The sequence below is a fragment of the Myotis myotis genome, unplaced genomic scaffold (genome assembly GCF_014108235.1).
Source record: "Myotis myotis isolate mMyoMyo1 unplaced genomic scaffold, mMyoMyo1.p scaffold_m19_p_9, whole genome shotgun sequence".
In the NCBI taxonomy this organism is placed as follows: Eukaryota; Metazoa; Chordata; class Mammalia; order Chiroptera; family Vespertilionidae; genus Myotis; species Myotis myotis.
This window is the reverse complement of record NW_023416401.1, coordinates 25,563,321-25,584,392: the sequence shown is the minus strand read 5'-3', so window position 1 is coordinate 25,584,392 and position 21,072 is coordinate 25,563,321. Positions and strand designations below refer to the sequence as shown.

General features: G+C 46.8%; 1 protein-coding gene across 1 annotated transcript; it reads left to right on the top strand.

Moving 5' to 3' along the window:
- The first annotated feature begins 1,914 nt into the window (after positions 1-1,914).
- Positions 1,915-11,857, top strand: WFDC3 (WAP four-disulfide core domain 3). The gene is given in 6 exon segments (XM_036323865.1): positions 1,915-2,261; positions 2,959-3,090; positions 3,734-3,856; positions 9,330-9,461; positions 10,635-10,808; positions 11,647-11,857. Coding segments are annotated over 5 exon segments (624 nt in total). The 5' UTR covers positions 1,915-2,182; the 3' UTR covers positions 10,793-10,808; positions 11,647-11,857.
- Positions 11,858-21,072: the final 9,215 nt, after the last annotated feature.

Sequence of the window (21,072 nt, the reverse complement as noted above, 5' to 3'; positions counted from 1 at the left end):
CGCCCTTCATGTTGCCCCTCACACCCCCCCCTGCTGGAATAGTCTCTGCCAATGGCCCCCCTCTGCTGGCCTGGTCACCCCTCACTGCACCCCTCTGCCAACCTGGTTGCCCCTCACTGCCACCCCTGCCAGCCTGGTCACCCCACGCAGCCTGCTGTTTGGTCGTTTGGTCGTCCCTCACTAACCCCCCTGCCAGCCTGGTGGCCCCACGAAGCCTGGTGTTTGGTCGTTTGGTCGTCCCTCACTAACCCCCCTGCCAGCCTGGTGGCCCCACGAAGCCTGGTATTTGGTCGTCCCTCACTAACCCCCCTGCCAGCCTGGTGGCCTCACGCAGCCTGCTACTCAGTTGTTTGGTCGTCCCTCACTAACCCCCCTGCCAGCCTGGTGGCCCCACGCAGCCTGCTACTCAGTTGTTTGGTCGTCCCTCACTAACCCCCCTGCCAGCCTGGTGGCCCCACGCAGCCTGGTGTTTGGTCGTTTGGTCCTCACTAACCCCCCTGCTGACCTTGTCACCCCACTCAGCCTGTTTGGTCATCCGTTGGGTTGTTTCAGATGTGATGACCCCTGGCTCTTTATATATATAGACTAGAGGCCCTGGTGCACCCTCTCCAATCCGGGACCCCTTGGGGAATGTCCAACAGCCAGTTTAGGGCCTATCCTGAGGCAACCAGGTCGGCAGGGGTGGGGTGCAGTTAAGGGCGACCAGGCCAGCAGAGGGGGGCAGTTGGGAGCAAGTTGGACATCCCTCTCACAATCCAGGACTGCTGGCTCCTAACTGCTCACCTGCCTGCCTGATCGCTCCTACTGGCCCCCCTGCCAGCCTGATCACCCCTAACCGCCTCTGCCTACTGGCCTGGTCACCCCCAATTGCCCTGCCCTGCCAACATGGTCACCCACAACTTCCCTTCCACTGGCCTGGTTGCCCCCAACTACCCCCCTCTGCTGGCCTGGTCGCCCTTAACTGCACCCCCCTGCCGACCTGGTTGCCTCCAACTGCCCTCCCCGCCCCCCGCCGGCCTGGTCACCCATATCATGGCTGACCAAAGTCATAAGCAGATAGATAAATAAAAATAAAAATAAAAATAGAGGCCCTAGAGCAGGGGTGGGCAAACTTTTTGACTCGAGGGCCACAATGGGTTCTTAAACTGGACCGGAGGGCCGGAACAAAAGCATGGATAGAGTGTTTGTGTGAACTAATATAAATTCAAAGTAAACATCATTACATAAAAGGGTACGGTCTTTTTTTTCAATAGTTTTATTCATTTTAAACGGGCCGGATCCGGCCCGTGGGCCGTAGTTTGCCCACGGCCGCCCTAGCTGGTTTGGCTCAGTGGATAGAGCATCGGCCTGCAGACTGAAGGGTCCCGGGTTTGATGCCAGTCATGGACACATGCCCGGGTTGCAGGCTTGATCCCCAGTGGGGGGCATGCAGAAGGCAGCCGATCAATGATTCCCTCTCATCATTGAGGCTTCTACTTTTCTCTCCCTCTCCCTTCCTCTCTGAAATAAGTAAAAATATATATTTTTTAAAAAAGAAATAGAGCAAGAAGAGATAAATAAAGGAGGTTATATGGTCTAGATTTACTTGAATCATAGCAACTATTCTTGGTGGTTCTGTCACATAGCCTTCATACAGTCCTAGGATGGCCTGTGTGGGCCAGAGGGACCAAGATGTAGGTTTTGGTGCATTTGAATTAGTTCTGAGCAGACTCAAAGGTAGCTCTTTGTAGCTTTTTGAGTTTCTAAGTATCTGTTTTCTAGGTTGTTAGGATGAACAGGAGCCACAGTGCATTTCATTAACTCTGGTTATTTTCTTATTAAGTCCTGTCATTGTGTCCTCCCAAGGCCCTGCAGGGCTCTCTCTGATCCTCAATCCAGTGGCCTTCCCTCCAATTTCCCAGGTTCGTCACCATTGTCCAGGGCTATTGCGTATGGCACATTACAGAGCTTGATCACCACCCTGTGCCCTTTGGTCGTGCCAGGAATTTTCCTACAGACCAACAACCAATCATTTTTCTTCTTGTCAGAAGAGGCTGTCCTTGGCGACTATTATAAAAGGGCAAACTTTGGGGCTAGATTTAGGCCAGGCTCCTAGTCCTACTTTCGTCCAGCTGATACTCTGGGCGAGGTGAACACCTCTGGCCTGACCTGGACTCTCATCTCAGCTCTCAGCATCATCATCATGTTGAGCTCCCTCTTCCTCCTGAAGGCACTTCTTGCTCTTGGGACCCTGACATCCTGGGTGGCTGCAGGAGAGCATGGTGAGTCATCATCCCTGGCTACAGTAACAGAAAGTGACCAGAGAAGTCGTCCCCTGCCTCCTCCCAGAGTGAGGGGCCTCATTTGTGGGCGTGGCCATCTCTGTAGGACGGGACTGGATGCAGAGGTTCTGGGGACAGTGAGGGTGGGCTGCCCAGCCTTTCTTCACCCTCTCTGGCTTTCTACTAGAGCAGCGGTTCCCAACCTTCCTAATGGTACGGCCCTTTAATACAGTTCCTCATGTTGTGGTGACCCCCAACCATAAAATTATTTTCGTTGCTACTTCATAACTGTAATGTTGCTACTGTTATGAATCGTAATGTAAATATCTGATATGCAGGATGTATTTAGGCGACCCCTGTGAAAGGATCGTTCGACCCCCAAAGGGGTCTCGACCCACAGGTTGAGAACCGCTGTCCTAGAGAGTCTTACATGAGAACAGGATCACCCCAGCCTTTCTTTCTCTCTCTCTATTTGCAGAATGGCTGGTCCTTTAGCAGTGGTGTGTATGTGTGTGTGTGTGTGTGTGTGTGTGTGTGTGTGTGTGTGTGGTTGTGTGGGTGGAGAGGAACATGGTTGCAGAGATATTTACATAGGAGTGTTTGGAGAGGTTGAAAGTTCTTGAAGTACATTTGGCTTCCATTCCCCGTTTCTTGAGGACTGGCCAGTTACACCAACCTCCCATGATATCTTTTGCAGTAAAAGAAGGAGAATGTCACCTTGACAAGAACCCGTGCAAATATTTGTGCCAAGGGGATGAATAGTGTCCGGTGGGGCAGAAGTGCTGCAGCACAGGCTGTGGTCAGGTCTGCCGAGGAGGCATTCTCAAGGGTCTGTTGGAATAAGGGGCAAAATCCAAGTGTGCTTTCTGAACTTGCCTCTGGACTAGAAAGACCCAGAGAACTTCTTGCCTCCTACATTGGCTCTTGAAATCTAACTTGCCTAGAGCACCTCTTCTTTCTCCTTTTGGGGTCTCTTCTCCTTTAACACCCAGTGCCCCCAGTCCCTTGTCAATCAGGGAAGAACGTGTGACCAATGATCTCTGTCTTTCACTTTGAACCCAGGGTTCCAGTGAAGGCTGGAGGGCAGAGCTGCGAAGGGAAGCCTGTTTAAGATCGGATGAACGGAGTAAACCCTAGAGCCAGGCAGACTTTCGTATGCCTTAAATCAGCCTTAAATAGTTCTTTTAAGTGTTAAATTTTAAGGCTCAATTTCCTCATCTGCAAAATGGGGATACATGTTTGTACCTCTTAGAATTGTTGTGAGGATCATATGAGAGGTTTCTGGCATAAGTAAATGTCACAGTAAATGTGAGCTATTATCCATGTTGTGATTGTCTGGTCTGCTATGACTGTGGGTGTTACCAGGCACCATTCTCTCTCTCTCTCTCTCTCTCTCTCTCTCTCTCTCTCTCTCTCTCTCTCTCTCTCTCTCTCTCTCTCTCTCTCTCTCCCCGTCTCCTTTTCTGCTGCAGGGAGGAAAGGAGATTGTCCTAGGATTGTTCGGAAACAATCCTGTTTTAAAAGGTGCGTCAGGTGTCAAGAATGCTGCAGGTTTGGCAGCAGCAGGAGCTGTGTCATCCCGATCGCTAAACAGAGCGGGGTCAGAAACCTCGCTCTGTACCCCAGGCTGTGCTTGGCCTCCTCGTTTCTTTCTCAGATATGCACATGCCATTTCGTTGTTGGTTTTCCTTTACTCTGAAAAACAATGAAGTGCCTCCTCTATCCTGAGATCTTTCCTAAGAAAAGATATAGGAAGGGTACCCAAGCCATGGTGGTTTGTGGGATGTGGCCTCGGCAGGCAGAAAAGGCTGCCAGAAGGGAAATCTTGGCATATCTACACTGAGTGGCCAGATTATTATGACCGGCCAGGCTATTATGACCACCCCATCAGCACTTCATTGACACTTGCAAAAATACTGAATATTGAAAACTTCCTAAGCAAATATTCTCAAGGTTTTATTATTATTATTATTATTATTATTAGCATAACTAATTCACTTCATTGTACTGATGGGGTGGTCATAATAATCTGGCCACTCAGTGTATATTTGTGGGCATATTTGAAAGCTGTTGGGTAATTTCCAATTCCTGTAGTTCGTTGCAGTATTCTTTATGAAAATCTTAGCTGGAGCGTCTGCAAAGAGGCAGCAAAAAGAATCTTGCTTCCTATACAAGGCAGCACCCGCCCTCCCGCACCTGCTACTGAGACTCCATGTCACCTCTGTCCACACATAGGATTGCTGTCTCCTGTTGGAAATGGGTCCTATTTTATTCTTATTCTCGTAAAGAGGTGTTTGAAAGAGATGTTTTCTTTCAAACTCTTACAGGGTCCCCATGAGCTAATTCTTCATTTATACATTATATCTGTATATATTTATTGAGTATTTACTATATGCCAGTGTTATATTATAAATCAGAAGATGCCTTAATCAATAAGCCAAATTTATTTGGAGTCTTTTTCATTTTGCTAGCACTATTGGGCCCAGAGGAAATATTGCTTCTCAAATTCTGGGGCCCAACATGGTGGGAGTCTTTCCTATTTATACGTTTTTCAGCTCTTTGTTTTCCAAATTTGGAACGAGACTTCTGGACCGTCTCAGAAAAAGTCCTGTTTGCTGGGCCAGGGCCGTGAGACCATATCTCAAGGCCTGGCCTGGCACCAGGACTGCCAACTCTGTCTGGGGCATAGTTCATAGCCTCTCTGGAATGGGAGTAGTCTTATTTTCCCCTATTATTTAAGCAAGCAAACGTTTACAGAAGCCAGAATAGCAGGGTTAAAATTTTAAACAGCAGTTTTTACCCAAGATGGAGGTTACTATGCTTCACCAGATCCAGCAATGGGTTCTGGGTAAACTGTGGTGAACAAAGCAGATCCAGTTCCTGCCTTCCTGGAGCTCATAGACTAGTGGGGGAGAAAGAGGCTTAACAGACAAACATGAAAGAAGTCTGTAATCTCAAACCGTGACAAGGACATGGAGGAAAATTAAAGGGCGCTGAGAGATAGAATAACTGGGAGCTCACTTTAGACTGGGTGGTCGAGGGAGGCCTGTCTGAGGCAGCGACATTTAACCTGAGACCTGGAGTTGAAGTTAGGCAGGTCAAGGGTGTGATGAACCAGAGAAGCAAGTGCAGAGGTCTTTAAGCTGAGAAGGAGCTTGCCACATGTGAGAAACTGAAAGAAGCTGCTATGGTTGAGACAGGGAGCAGGAGAATGACTCCCGGTGAGGACAGAGTGCAGTTGGACTAGGGAGGCGGCAGTGGGGATGGAGAAAGGTGACACAACTGAGAGAATTTGGAAGTAGAAGCGAGAAAACTGTCTGCTATTCCTCGGCTCCTCCCCATTCCCTGAGCGGCCCCCAAAAGGCATTAGAAATGGATGGTGTGTCTCCCCTGCCCGCCCCTCTCATGTCCCTTTTTTCAGATGGTCACGGCTACTTTTGTTTGCTTGTGCTTCCAAATATGTTTTGTTATCACATTGTCTAGTCCCCACTTCCCTCCCTTCTAAATATTGAGGCTACTTTTATTGGAGAGGTGTTAGATGTATAACTTAACTTAGGGAGATCTGGCTTTTTTTTTTAATCCTCACCGGAGGGTATTATTCCATTGGTTTTTAGGGAGAGTGAAAGGGAGAGAGAGAGAGACAGAGAGAGAGACAGAGAGGAAAACACTGATGTGAGAGAGACACATCAGTTGGTTGCCTTTGCACATGCCCCAACCAGAGCTGGGGATCAAGTCTGCAACCTAGGTACACGCCCTTGACTGGAACCGAACCCGGAACCCTTCAGTTCCCAGGCCGCCACTCTTTCTGCTGAGCCAAACTGGCTAGGGCAGATCTTATGTTGTATCTTTATGACTTCCCATTTTCTAAGTGTATTTCAAGGTGTTTTCTAGTTTTAAAGTATTTTTTGATAAGTTAATACTCAGATTACTTTATTATCTTCTTTGCTGTCTCCAATAGGATCACATTATGCCTTCCGGTATGTTTTCTAAAGGAACTGGAACCTTCTCTCCCATGAGTACACGTGGCCCCATATAACACTGAAAAAGCACAGATTTTGGTTGTCAGAGGTCTGAGGTCTGGGTTCAAGTGGGAGGCTCACCAGTCACTGGCCAGTGGGTCCCTGGCCAAGTCTCTTCTGCTTCTCTGAGCCTCAGTTCCCTTCGCTGCAAAATGGAAAGAATAAACCCCGCAGGTTGTTGTAATGATTCAAAGTGTGTACAGTGTTTGGCCCTCACTATCCATGAGCTCTCGTCCATTTGCCTCTTCAGGTGCACCCGTCGGGGTGCAGTTTCTAATGAGCCCTTTCATCGGGAACCGGGGTAATTTTTCCTCCCCTGAGCACATCTTCTCTGAGACCCAGCCACTCCACACCACGCGACAACCTCTTTCCTTCCAGCCAGACCTCCCCAGGTGGCAGGCCGCTTCCCCGTGCCCAGTCGAGTTGTCTGTGCCTGGCGTAGACAGCTCTCTTGGGCAGCCTGCCCATAAGAGAGAATAGAGGGTTGTACTCCTTGCCAGGACTCGTGAGGTCCAGCCCTGGAACCAGAGCCTGGGAATCTGTCTCAGGCAGGTCCCTCACTGCCAGCTTGTAGGGCCTGGTACAATCTGCCCAGTGTGTGGAGCTGGCCATTGTATCCATTCTAAAGTGAGTTCCCGGTTATTCTACCTCTCCGCACCCTTTAATTTTCCTCATGTCCTCGTCACGGTTTGAGATTATAGACTTAATAGATCAGAGCCATGAGCATAGCTCTATGCTGAGTCCTGTTTGCCCCAGTGCATCACCAAACCTAGGATGGTCTCAGGGGCTTCTGACACACCGGTTTTGTTTCTGTTTTCCTAACTCCTACCACTGTCTACCACCGGGTCTTCTCTTTTGGCAGAACTGGGCTGAGTGAGTCCCAGCGCTTGTTGATCTGTTTTGGGGTGATCCTTGTGGAGTAGGGGGATCATAGTGACGTGGTACAAAGGGCACCATGGTGATGTGGTTTTGGGACCCAATTCTGCCCTCTTTGATCTCAGGTCAAGCCCTCTTTTCCTGGATGTCTGTTTGCAAGAGAAGAGGAGTAGGTTTCAGAGCTCACAGGGCCCTTCTTGGCTTAGGATGTCCTGAGATTTCACTTTTCTGCCAGCAGCTGCCCTCACCCCCAGGACCAGCATAGAGACCAGACCTCTACTCCCTTCCAGTAGCAGAGTGCTCCTGGCACTTCAGGGCCACGCTCAGCAAAATGGTGACATCTGGGAAGTGTGCCACTCTAGGCACCACTTTCTAGGGCATATGAGAGGTTTACGTTGCTGGTTGTTTTCCACCAGGGAGATTTTACCGTGGGACAAAAAGCTTTGTTCTTTGTTAACTGGATTTAATGTTTGTCAAGCAGGTGGGGAGGTATGAGGAGGTATCTGGTGGTTATAGTGACCTTATTTCTGAAATAAAAATCAGGACATGTAATTTTGATGTGATCTGATAGTGGCACAGAATATTTGAAATAGGAGCTGTTCAGGAGAACCCTAAAGGGCAGGGTGATTATACCTTGATTGTTTAGCTACGTGTGTTCTTGCTGGAGGCCAAACACTTGCTTTTTCCATCATGGCAGACTTCCTGGAGCCAGCCATATGCAAATGTATTACATGTTCTTACTCAGAGGCACCAAGCCAATCCTGCCTTGGTTTTCCGCAAAGTCTTTAATCGCCTGTCACTTTTTTCCATTTAAAAAACTTGAAGTAAACGCTGAGGTGAATGAGTCACGGCGCGTTGGTTTGGTTTGGATGTGACCTCTCTGGGTGTGCCTGTTCCCAAGGACCTGGAGCGGTGTCTGCGTGCTTTAAGGATGACGTAGCAGCAGAACGAGTGCTTCATAGCGGGTCGGGAGGCTGAGTTTTGTCCTGCTGTGCTGCTGACTCACTCTGCAGTTCTGGGCAAGCCCCTTCTCTTCTCTGAGTTTTATTATTTCCATAGGAACGGTGAAGGGACATATCAGGGATGTGTGTCTGTACGTGGCAGAAGGTTAACTGAACAGGGGCTCATTGTTCTTGCATAAGGAGAAGCCCTGAAGCAGGTGCGAGGGGTGGGGTGGCAGCTCCGTGACGCCAGCAAGGATGAAACAATTGCTTTCTCTTTGCGACCCGGACTTCTCCTTATCCTAGTTGCCTCCCTGTGCTGTGTCAGCCTTTGCACTGGAAGAAGGCTGAAGCGAGGGGCAGTTTGAAAGGCGTCGTCTCTACATCAGGAGTGCGCAAGTTGGCCCAGCTACGCCTCAGTTTGTGGCCACCCCTAGTTGCAGGGGAATGTGGGGAAGCAAGTCATTTTAGCTGGCTGGGCTCATTGCCTCTCAGAACAAACCTGGGGTTCCGTTAACCAGTGTTTCAGTTATCTGTTGCTGCATGCACACCACCCCCAACCTTACTGTGGGTTAGGTGGGCAGCTCTTACAACACATGGTGCAGCTCTTACATCACTTCTATGGCTGCATGTGTCTGGGGGTTCCGTGGGGAGCCCGGCCGTGGCTGGGATGCCCAGGATCCTCTCTTCAGCCAGGTTCTCTCTAATGGGGCATGGCATCAAGCTGCTACATAGCGCGGCAGCTGGCTTCCAGGAGGGAGTGTTCTGAGAGGACAACCTCACTATGTAACTGTGTATCCAGCCTCTGCTCACACCAGTCACACTTGCTGATGTTCTGTTGGTCAAAGCAAGTCCCATGGTGAAGCCCAGAGACAATCTGGGAGAGGGCTATATGAGGGCAGGGATCCCAGGAAGTGGGGCTCAGTGGGGGCCACCAGTGTAGATGTCGCTCACCATCAGAAAGTGGGTTAGACCTCAACAGTGTTTTTCAAACTGCAAGTCTTGAAAGCAATTTAGTAGTTGATGGCCTGCATTAAGAAAAGGAGACACAGAATATAAAGTATCAGCATCACAGGTCCATGAGTGCACCCGGATATGTCCGTTTTAAACACACATCTATATTAACGTACATATGGGACAACATGAAAAATGCACTAGCATTTGGTACTCAAGAGTCATAGTAAAAATAGCGGGAAACACCTCAGGGACCCAGTGCTCTGATTCTATGGCAGAGTTTGGCGGTGAATGTCCTGCCGACCCCCTTCCATGCAAGGAGCTGTGTGATGGAGACGAGTCCTGTCCTCAGGGGCAGAAATGCTGCAGCACCGGCTGTGGACACAGCTGCCGAGGAGACATTATAGGAGGTATGTTGGCTTTTGGGGGAAGGACTCCCTGAGTGCGCCTTGAGCCCAGAGTCAGTTTGGGAGGGAGTCATCTGTGGCCTTCTTGCCGTTCCCTTCCCAGGCGGGATCAGAGTTCTCACCCTTCCTGTCGTCCTGGGCCCCTCAACCCAAGGCAACCCCTCCTCCTAGGGCCAGTGGTCCTTGTTGGCATTAATAACTAAGGAACACATATGTAATACTTTCATCAATAAAGAATAAAATAATAATAAAAAGAGAAAAAATAAACCTCAAACCCAGCAAAAAAAAAAAAAAAAAGTAATAAAAACACAACTAGGGAAAGCAGGTGGGGCAGGAGGACAAATCCCTAGGCTGGGAGCCAGGCAGCGTGACTTCTGGTCCTGCTTCTGCTAATGATTTGCCCTGTGACTTTGGGCAAACCAACCCCTCTTTTTGAGCCAGTTTCTTTACCTGTAAAATGAGGGCATTGCCCCAGATCATGATTTTCTGACCTAATTCTTTGCACAAAGCTTCCCCACCTCCTGAAATCTTACTTGGAAGGGACATAAATGCAACAGATAAAAGCATTCCTGATGTGATTTCTTTGTTTCTTCAATATGTGTTTTAAACAAATGTATGTTTTGAGTGCTCCTGCTGTGCCAGGCACCGTGGAACTCCATTTCAGAAGCACCGGCCCAGATGTTGTCTTTAGACAGCATTTACATGCCGGGGCAAGGGCCAGGGCTTGGGGACAGATTCTTGTCCTTATGTAGCAGATAGCCTAACAGGGAAGGTAGACAAATGAGTGGATTATAGTAACGTTGGATGAAAGGAACGCAAAGCACAAACATTGTCTAGGGTGGCAGAGAAGCCTAGTGACCCTGTGGAGCCCAAGCACCTGGGAGGGCAGTGGTTTGGGAGCCTTGATCCTTCTGCACTCTGCCCAGCCCCACCCTCACAGAAGTGTCAAACCCCCAGCTCCCTTTAGGGAGCTCCCTGTGGGACCCTACTGGAACACTTTTGGTCCAAGTGCTCTCTCGGGGCCTACAGATTCTCAGATCCTCCAGCTCAAGGTTTCCCAGCCAGATCTTTGCTTCTGGGATGGATTTTCTGGGAGCCCCCATGACTGAGTTCCAGATGGGAACTCAGGGTCAGTGGAGCCGAGCGTCCTCTTTACCTGTGTCTGCTTCCCCACAGGACGGGCCGGTACTTGTCCAAGAGTTTTGGTGGGCCTGTGCATTGTCACCTGCATGGGGGATGAGCACTGCCCAGCCGGGAGCAGGTGCTGCAAGTCAGGCTGCGGGCGCTTCTGTGTCCCGCCGGATATGCTGCGCCTAGTTGGCCAGGAGCCCTAACGGGACCATGAATTAGGTGAGTACAGTCTAACATCCTCAAAAACAATGGACGCAAACTGTTGTGTGTGAGGCACTGGCTTAGGGGCTGGGTTGGGACTTCAGAAGGCCAAGACCAAGTCTCTGCCCTGGAGAGTCTAGTTCAGTGATGGCGAACCTCTGACACGCGAACTCATTTTTTGGGTTGATTTTTCTTTGTTAAATGGCATTTAAATATATAAAATAAATATCAAAAATAGAAGACTTTGTTTTACTATGGTTGCAAATATCAAAAAATTTCTATGTGTGACATGGCACCAGAGTTAAGTTAGGGTTTTTCAAAATGCTGACACGCCGAGCTCAAAAGGTTCGCCATCACTGGGGAGAGAAAGATCAGATGTTCCAGGTCGTATATCACAGAACCCTTGCGTAGACGGTATGGGCTTATAGGCTTTCAGAGCGGGTGGGGCGCCTTGGGAGGTCTTCGTGCTAGCAGGAGGAGTTGATGTGGGCCCTAAAGGCGAGGCAGAATGTGATAAAGGGAGGACAGCCCAGAGAACATGCTGGACAGACGGTCTGGCAATTGTTAGCAAAGGCACAGAGGGTGAAATGTATGTGACATGTTTGGGGAGTCGGGGTGAAGGTGGGAGGCGAGAGTGGGCAAAGGAACAGGCTGCTGTTGTTACAGGAGAGGTGAAGTTGACATCTGAATGATAAGAGTCTTCAGTGCCAGTTTGGACTAGATTGTGTAGGAAGCAGGGAGCCGATTGAGGTTTCCGAGAGCAATTTGTGCCAAGCTTCTCTCCGTGGAGGGGAAACACCTGGGGACCTGCAGCCTGGAGGGCACAGTTGTGACTTGACGTTACTTCTTCTTGCAGAGACCCGGGTGCCCTCGCTGTCCTGATGTATCCTGAGCTTCTCTGGTGACTCCAAGGGGCTTGTCCTGGAAGCCAGGAGAGGTGCTGTCCTGGGCTGGTGATACTCCCAGGGGCGCACATTGCCTGCTTCTGTTCCTGCTGCTGCCTGAGCACAAGAAACAGCCCAGGGGTTGGGGAGTGGATGTGTGGTGCTTCTAGTCTCCAATAAAGGCTGGTGCTGATCCTCTTGTCTGTACTTTTTTTTTTTTTTAATATTTTTATTGATTTCAGAGAGGAAGGGAGGGAGGGAGGGAGGGAGAGAGAGAGAGGAACATTAATGATGAGAGAGAATAATTGATCGGCTGCCTCCTGCATGCCCCACATTGGGGATAGAGCCCACAATCTGGGCATGTGCCCAGACTGGGAATCAAAGCATGCCCTTCTGGTTCATAGATAGACGTTCCACCACTGAGCCACACCAGATGGGCTTGTCTGTACGGTTTGAGGACTAAGATGAGGAAAGAGAGCTAGGGGTCTGAGCATGGCTGTGAAATGATGGGACTATTTGGGAAGGATAGGTGATCCATTCTTTCTGAGAACACTGAAAATAGGTGCTGGTTGGGTGTGGCTAGGGGGGAGATGGGAAGATAAAACTTGGTGAGTTGCCATAGATCACTCTTAAACTTCAGGAGTAGGACAGTCAGACCTTTCTCTTATCAGAGAACATGGGTTGGGGATGGAAGTGGGCTAAGGGGCCACTATAATAATAAGTGGGCTAAGGGGCCACTATAAGTTTATTATAGTCACGTGGACCTCCTTCCTTGGGGGCACTGCCCTTGCTCCAAGGCAGGCCATTTGTTCCTCCAGGTAGCGTTACTGTAGAAAGAAGATGTTTTTAGGTTCTTGGAACCAAGATAATTTTAAAAGAATATTTTTTTATTAATTTCAGAGACAAAGGGAGAGAGAGATAGAAATGTCAATGATGAGAGAGAATCATGTGCCCTTGACCGTAATAGAATCTGGGACCCTTCAGTCCACAGGCCAACACTATCCACTGAGCCCAACTGGCTAGGGCAGAACCAAGATAATTTTTAAAAATTACAATTTTATGAAAAAAAATTACATTTTTATGTATATAAAATGGATCTTTTTTTGTATCTTTGAGATAGTTTATGTCATCACATATATTATTTTACTAGAATCCCATGAAAATAGCTAATTTAATGAGTCAACCCTTGTTGGACATTAGTTTCCTTGTACCTATAAATCTTGGCCCACCTTTACAGGTAAATCTGGGTAAATTCTTAGTAGCAGAATTTTAGTTTTTTAAATAGAACTAAAAACAAACAAACAAAAAAATAGGCCCTCCATAAGTATTTATTGAATGAAAGAATGAATGTAATTCTCAAGTCTCTCCTTTAGGAATTTGTTGGGCTGCAAGTAATAGAAACCTAACTCACAGTGGCTTGGCCAGTGAAGACATTGGCTTTTCTCACATTGGAGTCTGGAGAGAAGCAGTGAGGCTAGTTCAGCAGCTCAACCACAGCACTGATGACCAGGCTCACTCCTTCCTTTCCCACCATCATTATGTTGGCTTTTGTCCTTGTGCCCTTCACCTTGTGGGTGCAAGATGGTTGCTGCAGCTTTAGTTGTCACAGCAGGAAGAAGGTGTGTATAGAGGACAGTGGCAGAAAGGCTACCTCAAACAGTCAAATACCTCGAGAAGTTATCTCAAATGGTACTCTCTTCTTAGAGAGTGGAAGGGAGGGAGGAGGGGGGAGAGAGAGAGAAACATGGATGTGAGAGACACATCGATCGGCTGCCTCCTGCATGCTCCTCAACCAGACTGGGGACCAAGCTTGTAACTGAGGTACATGCCCCTGACCAGGAATCGAACCCACAATACTCTAACTGTGCTGGGCCAGCATGGCCAAGGGTGAACCTGAGGAGGGTGGTGAAGGATTGAAGAAAAGACAGACAAGAGAATACAGCTGGGGCTTGGTAGGTCTCCCGTGCCTGGATGAGGACACAAAAGACCCAGCCTGCAAGCGGGTGCTTTATTTTATGGTCTGATTAAAACAAGGGTAGATTAACATGTATACAAAAGTTCTTGTTTGGCAACACTTGCTACACCTCCCACAGCCCATTAGCTACTTAGGAGGGAATTAGGGAGGGCTACAAGGTCAGGCTTAATTAGGCTAGGAGAGCTTTGCTCTCCAGGATGGGACTTGTTTGTGGCCCTGCCACAGGTCAGCCCAAGGCTTGACCCTAAAGCTGCTCCCTACATCTAACCACTGAACACAACTGACCAGGGCAATGGTGCTTTCCTTTTTTTTTAATCTTCACCAGAAGATATTTTTCCATTGATTTTTAGAGAAACTGGAAGAAAGAGGGAAAGACAGAGAGAAATATTGATGTGAGAGAAACACATCGATTGGTTGCCTCCTGCACTCACCCCAGTGAGGGCCTGCGCTGGGGAGGAACCTGCAACCAAGGTACGTGCCCTTGACCAGAATCCAAGGTCCCTTTGGTCTGCAGGCTGATGCTCTATCCACTGAGCCAAATCGGCTAGGGCTATGGTGCTCTTCTTTTCATGACAGAGGGCATTTCCCCCAGAAACCACCATCCCCAGACTTCCCTTCTTATCTCATTGGCCAGAACTGTTGCTGTAAGAGAGGCAGGGAAAGCAAATGTCTGTAAATGGAAATGGGAAAATGTGACTGTCTTAAATTAATCCTGCTTTGTCCCCGAGGCTGAGGGATGGGCCAGGCGGGGGGGTGGGGGGCAGTAGGTAATGAACTGTACATGCCATACTGAGTCAAAGGACATATGCAATTAAAATCTGGACAGAAATTGCTAAGTAGGCAGGGCTTTAAAAACTATATATGTATTTTATTGATTTCAGAGAGGAAGAAAGAGGGAGAGAGAGAGAGGAACAACAGTGATGAGAGAGAATCATTGATCAGCTGCCTCCTGCATGCCCCCTATTGAGGATTGAGCCCACAACCCAAGCATGTGCCCTGACCTGGAATCGAATCATGACCTCCTAGTTCATAGGTGGATGCTCAACCACTGAGCCATGCCAGCTGGGCAGCAGGCAGGGCTTTTATAACAAGGAGGGAAAAGGATATCAGTGCTTATCTTGGATATTGCAGAAATGCTTTAAGGGAAAAAGGTGAAGTGCAACTACAATTTTTTTTTTAAATCTCTGATGAGTTTTTGTGGCCCCTTTCCTGACTCTGTTTTCACACTTGAGTGTGAAATTCCGGTTTCCACTGGGTTTAGAAATTTGTCTCTTTGAGTAGAGTAGACATATGTCAGTGTTGCCTGATCTGGAAATGTGTCTGGCCTGACCGCGCGGTGGCCATGCTAGGGACACCTGTGGCTCCAGGCTCATGTTGCAGGGAACTGGGAAGCGCTGGTGTCAGTGTGATCAGCTGCAGAACACTTTGACAGATTCCCTCTTGACCACTATTTTGCTTATCATTTTATTGTTTATTAAAAAAAAAAAAATGAATACATGCACATATAGTGAAAAAATATCAGCAAAGAAGAGCTTTCAATGAAAATATAGTCTGGGAATCTTAAATGATGTAGGATTATTTTCTGCTGAGGTGGGGAGCCCCAAGCAGCTCAAACTGAGCACCAGGAGAAGGGTCCTTTCTAGATCTTTCCTTCTCACCTGGGGCAGCCCACCTTTGTTCACGTTGAAGCTGCAGACCTACTTACAGGCAGCAATGACAGGAGAGAGAGGGAGAGAGAGAGGTCGCTGAAGGGCTGAACTAGAATTTGGGATTTTGTTGGAGGCAGAGGTCAAGGGTTGGTAAGGGTGAGGGTGTTCAGTGAGGGCTCAAGACCTATCTGAAGTGGTGAGGGACTCAGAGGCTCTCCCCGCCCCCGCCTCCCTGGAGTTTTGAGTGGATTCTTCACTGGGTGCTTTTATTCTCAGAGCCATCAGAGGGCAGCAGAAGTCTAAACCACAGACCATTTCGGGGCAAGAGAAACGGGGGTAGAGGGGTGGTGGTGGGGTGAGGGTGCACCAACATATTCTAGAAGCCTAGTTACATACTGATCACTGAGTTCCTCCCAGCCTTTCCAAGCCACTTGGAGCACTTTAAGAAAACATTATGTAGCTGGGTCTATACTCCAGATGCCTGCTGAATTGCACTTAATAAATTAGGACCTAACATTATGCCATCCTTTCTCATGTGATGTGGAATGCTTCTGCTGTTTTGCTAACATTTATCTTGGGGACATTATCCATTATGTTGTATCAATGTATCTTGTATGAAACCAAGGAGCAAATTCTTTGTGTGGCTCAAGGTCAGGAACAAGTTTCTCTCTCACGATGAGCAATATGAGAATGGGCAGGGGAATCACTTACTGGGCATCACTAATGTTGCCAGGCCTGTGATAGGTGCTTTCTGGAGCCAATGTTTTTATTTTTGTCTTGGCTACCAGGAAACCAAGAGCTTGGGTTTTGGAGTGAGGCCTGGGTTTGAATTTAGATTCTTCTATTTATTAGCTCTGTGCAAAATGAATGAAGATAACATTATCACATTACCCATCTCCCAGGATTGCTGGGGAGAGTCAATACATAAAGAAAGCTCTTAGCACAGAACCTGACATAAAATGCACACTCAACAAGCGTTAGCTATTGTTATTCAGCTTTTCTGACGAGATTAATTGCCTCCTGTTACCCACTTTATTACTTGTCTCTGCTCGTTTTTGCTCTTGGTTTAATGATTTTCAGTTTCATATAGTCTGTTTTTTAGTATTAAGTTCCTCCACTCCTATTTGGAAGAAGGCTATATATATGTATTTATATACATATATATATGCACACACATATATACATGTACACATATACACACATATACAAATATACATATACGTATACACATATACATATACATATATTAGAGCCACGGTGCATGAATTTGTGCACGGGTGGGGTCTGGCCAGCTGCCCCAATTGGGGTGATCAGGGCGGGCCAGCCGTGGGGAGGGGCCACAGGAGGTTGGCCGGCCAGCCCCACCCCTGATCAGGGTGGGGGGACGATTGGGGGTGGGGCTAGCTATGGGGAGGGGCTGCAGGCAGGGCCAGTTGGGAGAGGGCCCGTGGGCTGTTGCGAGGGGTGATTGGGGCCCCAATCAGCCAGTTGGCTGCCGCAGTGCATGTTATAGCCACTGGTCATTCTGGTCGTTCTGCCAGTCTAGTCGCTTGGCATATATATATATATATATATATATATATATATATATATAAACAGCAGTGATGAGAGAGAATCATTGATTGCTGCTTCCTGCACGCCCCAACTGGGGCATATGCCCTGACTGGGAATTGAACCGTGACCTACTGGTTCATAGATTGACACTCAACTACTGAGCAATGCTGGCCAGGCAGAGCAACACTCTTTAATAGAAATGCAAGCCACATGTGTCATTTCAAATTTTTTAGTAACCACATTAAAAAAGAAAGAAAGAAATTTTGGTGCTTCCTCAAAAGGTTAAACCTGGAATTACCACATGACCCAGCAATTCCACTCTCAGGTACATACCTCAAGGAATTGAAAACAAAACTTGCACACGAATGCTCATAGAATCACTATTTGCAATAGCTAAAAAGTGGAAGCAACCCAAATGACTACCAGCGGATAAATTGATAAACAAAATGTAGCATGTCCATCCAGCGGAATATTACTCAGCCATAAGAGGGATGAATTATTGATACATGTTACAACATAGATGAACCTTGAAAACACTGTGCTAAGCGAAATGAACCAGATGCAAAAGGCCACCTAGAATAGGTAAATCCATACACATTGCGGATGACACATTGTAGAGACTGGATTGTCATCCTTCTCTAAGTGTGCTGTATTTCCTTTTAGCAGGCAGTTAAATTATTGCTGGATCACCTTGAGTGTGGGAAGATTTGGCTTTATGCTTTGTTAGGGCAGATCTGTTTGAACAATCCCCTAGTTCTAGGATGGATGCTTTAGTCCTGAAACATTGCCTTTACTCCTAAGTCATGGTTCTTCCAGGCTTTCAATTTAGATAAAGCTGAGGTGTTTATCAAGTCCCTTTCATGTCTCAGGGTTCAGAGGTCCTCTTTGATGGGTGGCCGTTGAAATCTCTGGTTTTCCAGCCTTCCTGGTATTGCTCACCTTGAACCCTTGGAATCGCACCTGCACAGAAGAGACTGAGGAGTCAATCAAGAATTTGAAAGAAGTTGCCCAAGCTAGTTTGGCTCAGTGGATAGAGCATCAGCCCATGGACTGAAGGCTCCTGGGTTCAATTCTGGTCAAGGGCATGTACCTCGGTTGCAGACTCAATCCCCAGCCCTGGTTGGGGCACCTGCAAGAAGCAACCAATTGGCCTGTCTCTCTCACATCGATGTTTTTTTTCTCTGTCTCTCCCTCTCACTTCCACTCTCTCTGATAATCAATGGAAAAATATCCTCAGGTGAAGATTAAAACAAACAAACAAACAAACAAAGAATTTGAAAGAAGTTTATAAAGATATTTTGGAGATTTCCCTTTGCGGTTCTCTTCTCGCTGGATTTCCTGTTCAGTATGTGGTCCATCCTGAATGCAGCACTGCCTCCTGATTGCTCAGGGCACCAGGCTGTGGCTTTCTGCTTGACCTTGACCTGCCACATGCAGGTTGGATTCGGGATTGTCCTCAGTGAAAAACCATGTAAAATGGATCTCTCCCAATGTGCTTCTTTTCTTTAAAGGATTACAACTAGTACAGTTTCTGCTTTATTTTATTCACTCTCCACTGCCTTAAAACAGTTTTATTTTTTTACATTTTGTCAAGATATAATCATTGCTATCTGTAGAATAGTTAGTTCAATAGAAACTATTCCGCCATTATCAGAACCAGAATTCCTGAATGGAAACCCTCCATTCTTCTTCTTTTTTTTAATCTTTAAATTCTTTATTAGTTAAGGAATTACAAATGTGTCCTCATTCCCCCCCATTAACCCCCATCCTCCCCTCCCCACTCATGCTCTCATCCCCCTGTTGTCCATGTCCATTGGTTTGGTTTATATGCATGCATTGTCCTTTGGTTGATCTCTTCCCCTTACCCCCACCCTCCCCTACCTTCCCTCTGGGGATTAATAGTCCGATTGCTGAAACCCTCCATTCTTATCCATAACAGTTGGAATACAATAGAACTTCTTTCCCTGACATGACTGGGACCCTGCTAACCTTTCTATCCTCACTGTGCCCCCAGCTCTATGGGTAGCACTCAATTCTTTGAATATGTTATGCTCTATTGTAACTCAAGGTTTGCACATATTGTTTCCTTTGATGGGAATACCTGTTCCCCTGTGTCTAATTATGCTTCAGATGTCAGCTCAAATATTACTTTCTCTGCAAAGTATTTCTGAATCTATGGATAGACTAAGTTCCCCTCGTCCACCTGCTAAAGACATGCCTTTCTTGTGGAGCATGTATCACAGTTGGTCATCAGATGCTTGAGTGGATATTTGGTTGTTTGCCTCTTCTCCAGATTGTCAATTCCATGAGGACAGGGTATGGACCTCTTTTCTCATTACCTTATTCCATGCCTTATCCTCTGATATCGGGCTCAATGAATGTGTTGAATGAATGAAGAAGTAGAAAAGATTACATCACATATAGAAAAAAATTCCCAACTGGGTGTCAAGGTACTAAGACATAAATCAAGCATGTCAAACTCAAAGGCTAACATGGGGCAAATAAACAAGGTTTAAGTTTATGTGGGCTGCAAAAAAACAAAAGCTTCAATTTTCATAGAGACAAAGGTTTATTTCTATAGAGACATATTAAATACAAAGGGCTGAAATAAGCAATCCTTAACATAGAACATTTTAATAAAAATTAATATTTTTTCTTGAACATTAACTTATCAGACACTGAATAACTGCACAAATTAATAAGCATAAAGCAAATAAACTCATTTTTCTTGTTCTCTGAAAGCGAAATATTTCCCTTTGCACACACCAAACAAGTCAGTACAAGACTAATGACGTGGCAATTGGCTGCTAGAATATTCACTGCTAGTATTAGTGGAGAGAAATGGTGCGCCTGCATGTAAGGCATGTAAAGGAAATGAATGCAACATGATTATAGTAATTAGTGAACATTGTAGTTCGTTAATAATTATGTATAGCAGGATATTGTAAAAATCAAGTTACGAAATTTTTATTAAAACATTTCTTACATACCATTATATTGGCTGGGCTGCAAAAATATTCGTTGTGGGCCGCATGCTTGACATAAGTGAGACTATGAGGTACTGAGGGACATATGTCAAGTCATCTCACATTTCAGATCTTCAGATCCAGGACACATTATAGGTCAAGCTGAATTAGATGATCTTTTAGGTCACTTTCTCCTCTCAAAACCCAGGATATTCATAAAAAGATGAGTGAAGTTGAGATAAAAGCACAGGGTGGGAAACAGTAATAATATGGGACAGACATGGGGGATTCAAATATTGGGTGTAATTAAGATTTTAACCATAAACATTGCATGTCCTGCCTACATCAAGGGCCTGAAAAATACACATGGTACTTGAGGATAATTACTCTGTAACAGGAGATAGAATTAAAGAAGTTAGGAAGTAGTCAGGTCATGAATGAATCTGACGAGAAGGCCCTGGCATGCTGGGACTGGTGTCAGGCTGCAGAATACAAAAATGACAAGGAGAGAGTGATCTCTCAGATCCAGTGAGGGCCAGACTTAGGAAAGACTGGAGGTGTTCTCCTGATCTATTCATTTCAGTAAAGGAGATGGAAGGGGAGGGTTGAGTAGGGAAGAGATCAGAGTTGTGATGATCATGGGACTTCCCCTTCTCTACCTCTTCTCTGCACCCAGATGTGAAGGCAAAATGCATTCAGTATCTCTTGAATGACAGCCAAACTTGTGCCACATTCCCACATCTGCTCCACCAAATCCGTTCTCTTTGGGGCCCTTGGAACCAGAAATAAACCATTCGTAAACTACTTCTAATTTCTCTGTCATGTATCATTAAAATTTTTCCTTTCGCCCTAGCTGGTTTGGCTCAGTGGATAGAGCCCCTGCCTATGGACTGAAGGGTCCTAGGTTTGATTCCTGTCGAGGGCACAAGCCCAGGTTGTGGGCTCTGCCCCCAGTGGGCGGCATGCAGGAGGCAGTTGATCAGTGATTCTCTCTCATCATTGATGTTTCTATCTCTCTTTCCCTCTCCCTTCCTCTCTGAAATCAATAAAAATATATTTAAAAAAATAAAAATTTCCCTTTCAGTTTCTATAATGATCAGACATGACTTGGGGAAGAGAACAGAGTCAGGACTATAATATTTTCATTCTGTCTTTGGAGTGTATCCTAAGACCTTGTTTTATCTTTTAATTTTTGTCCTCCTTTTATCAGGACTATCCCCTCAAAATGTTTCACTCGAATGTAGCATGGAAGCT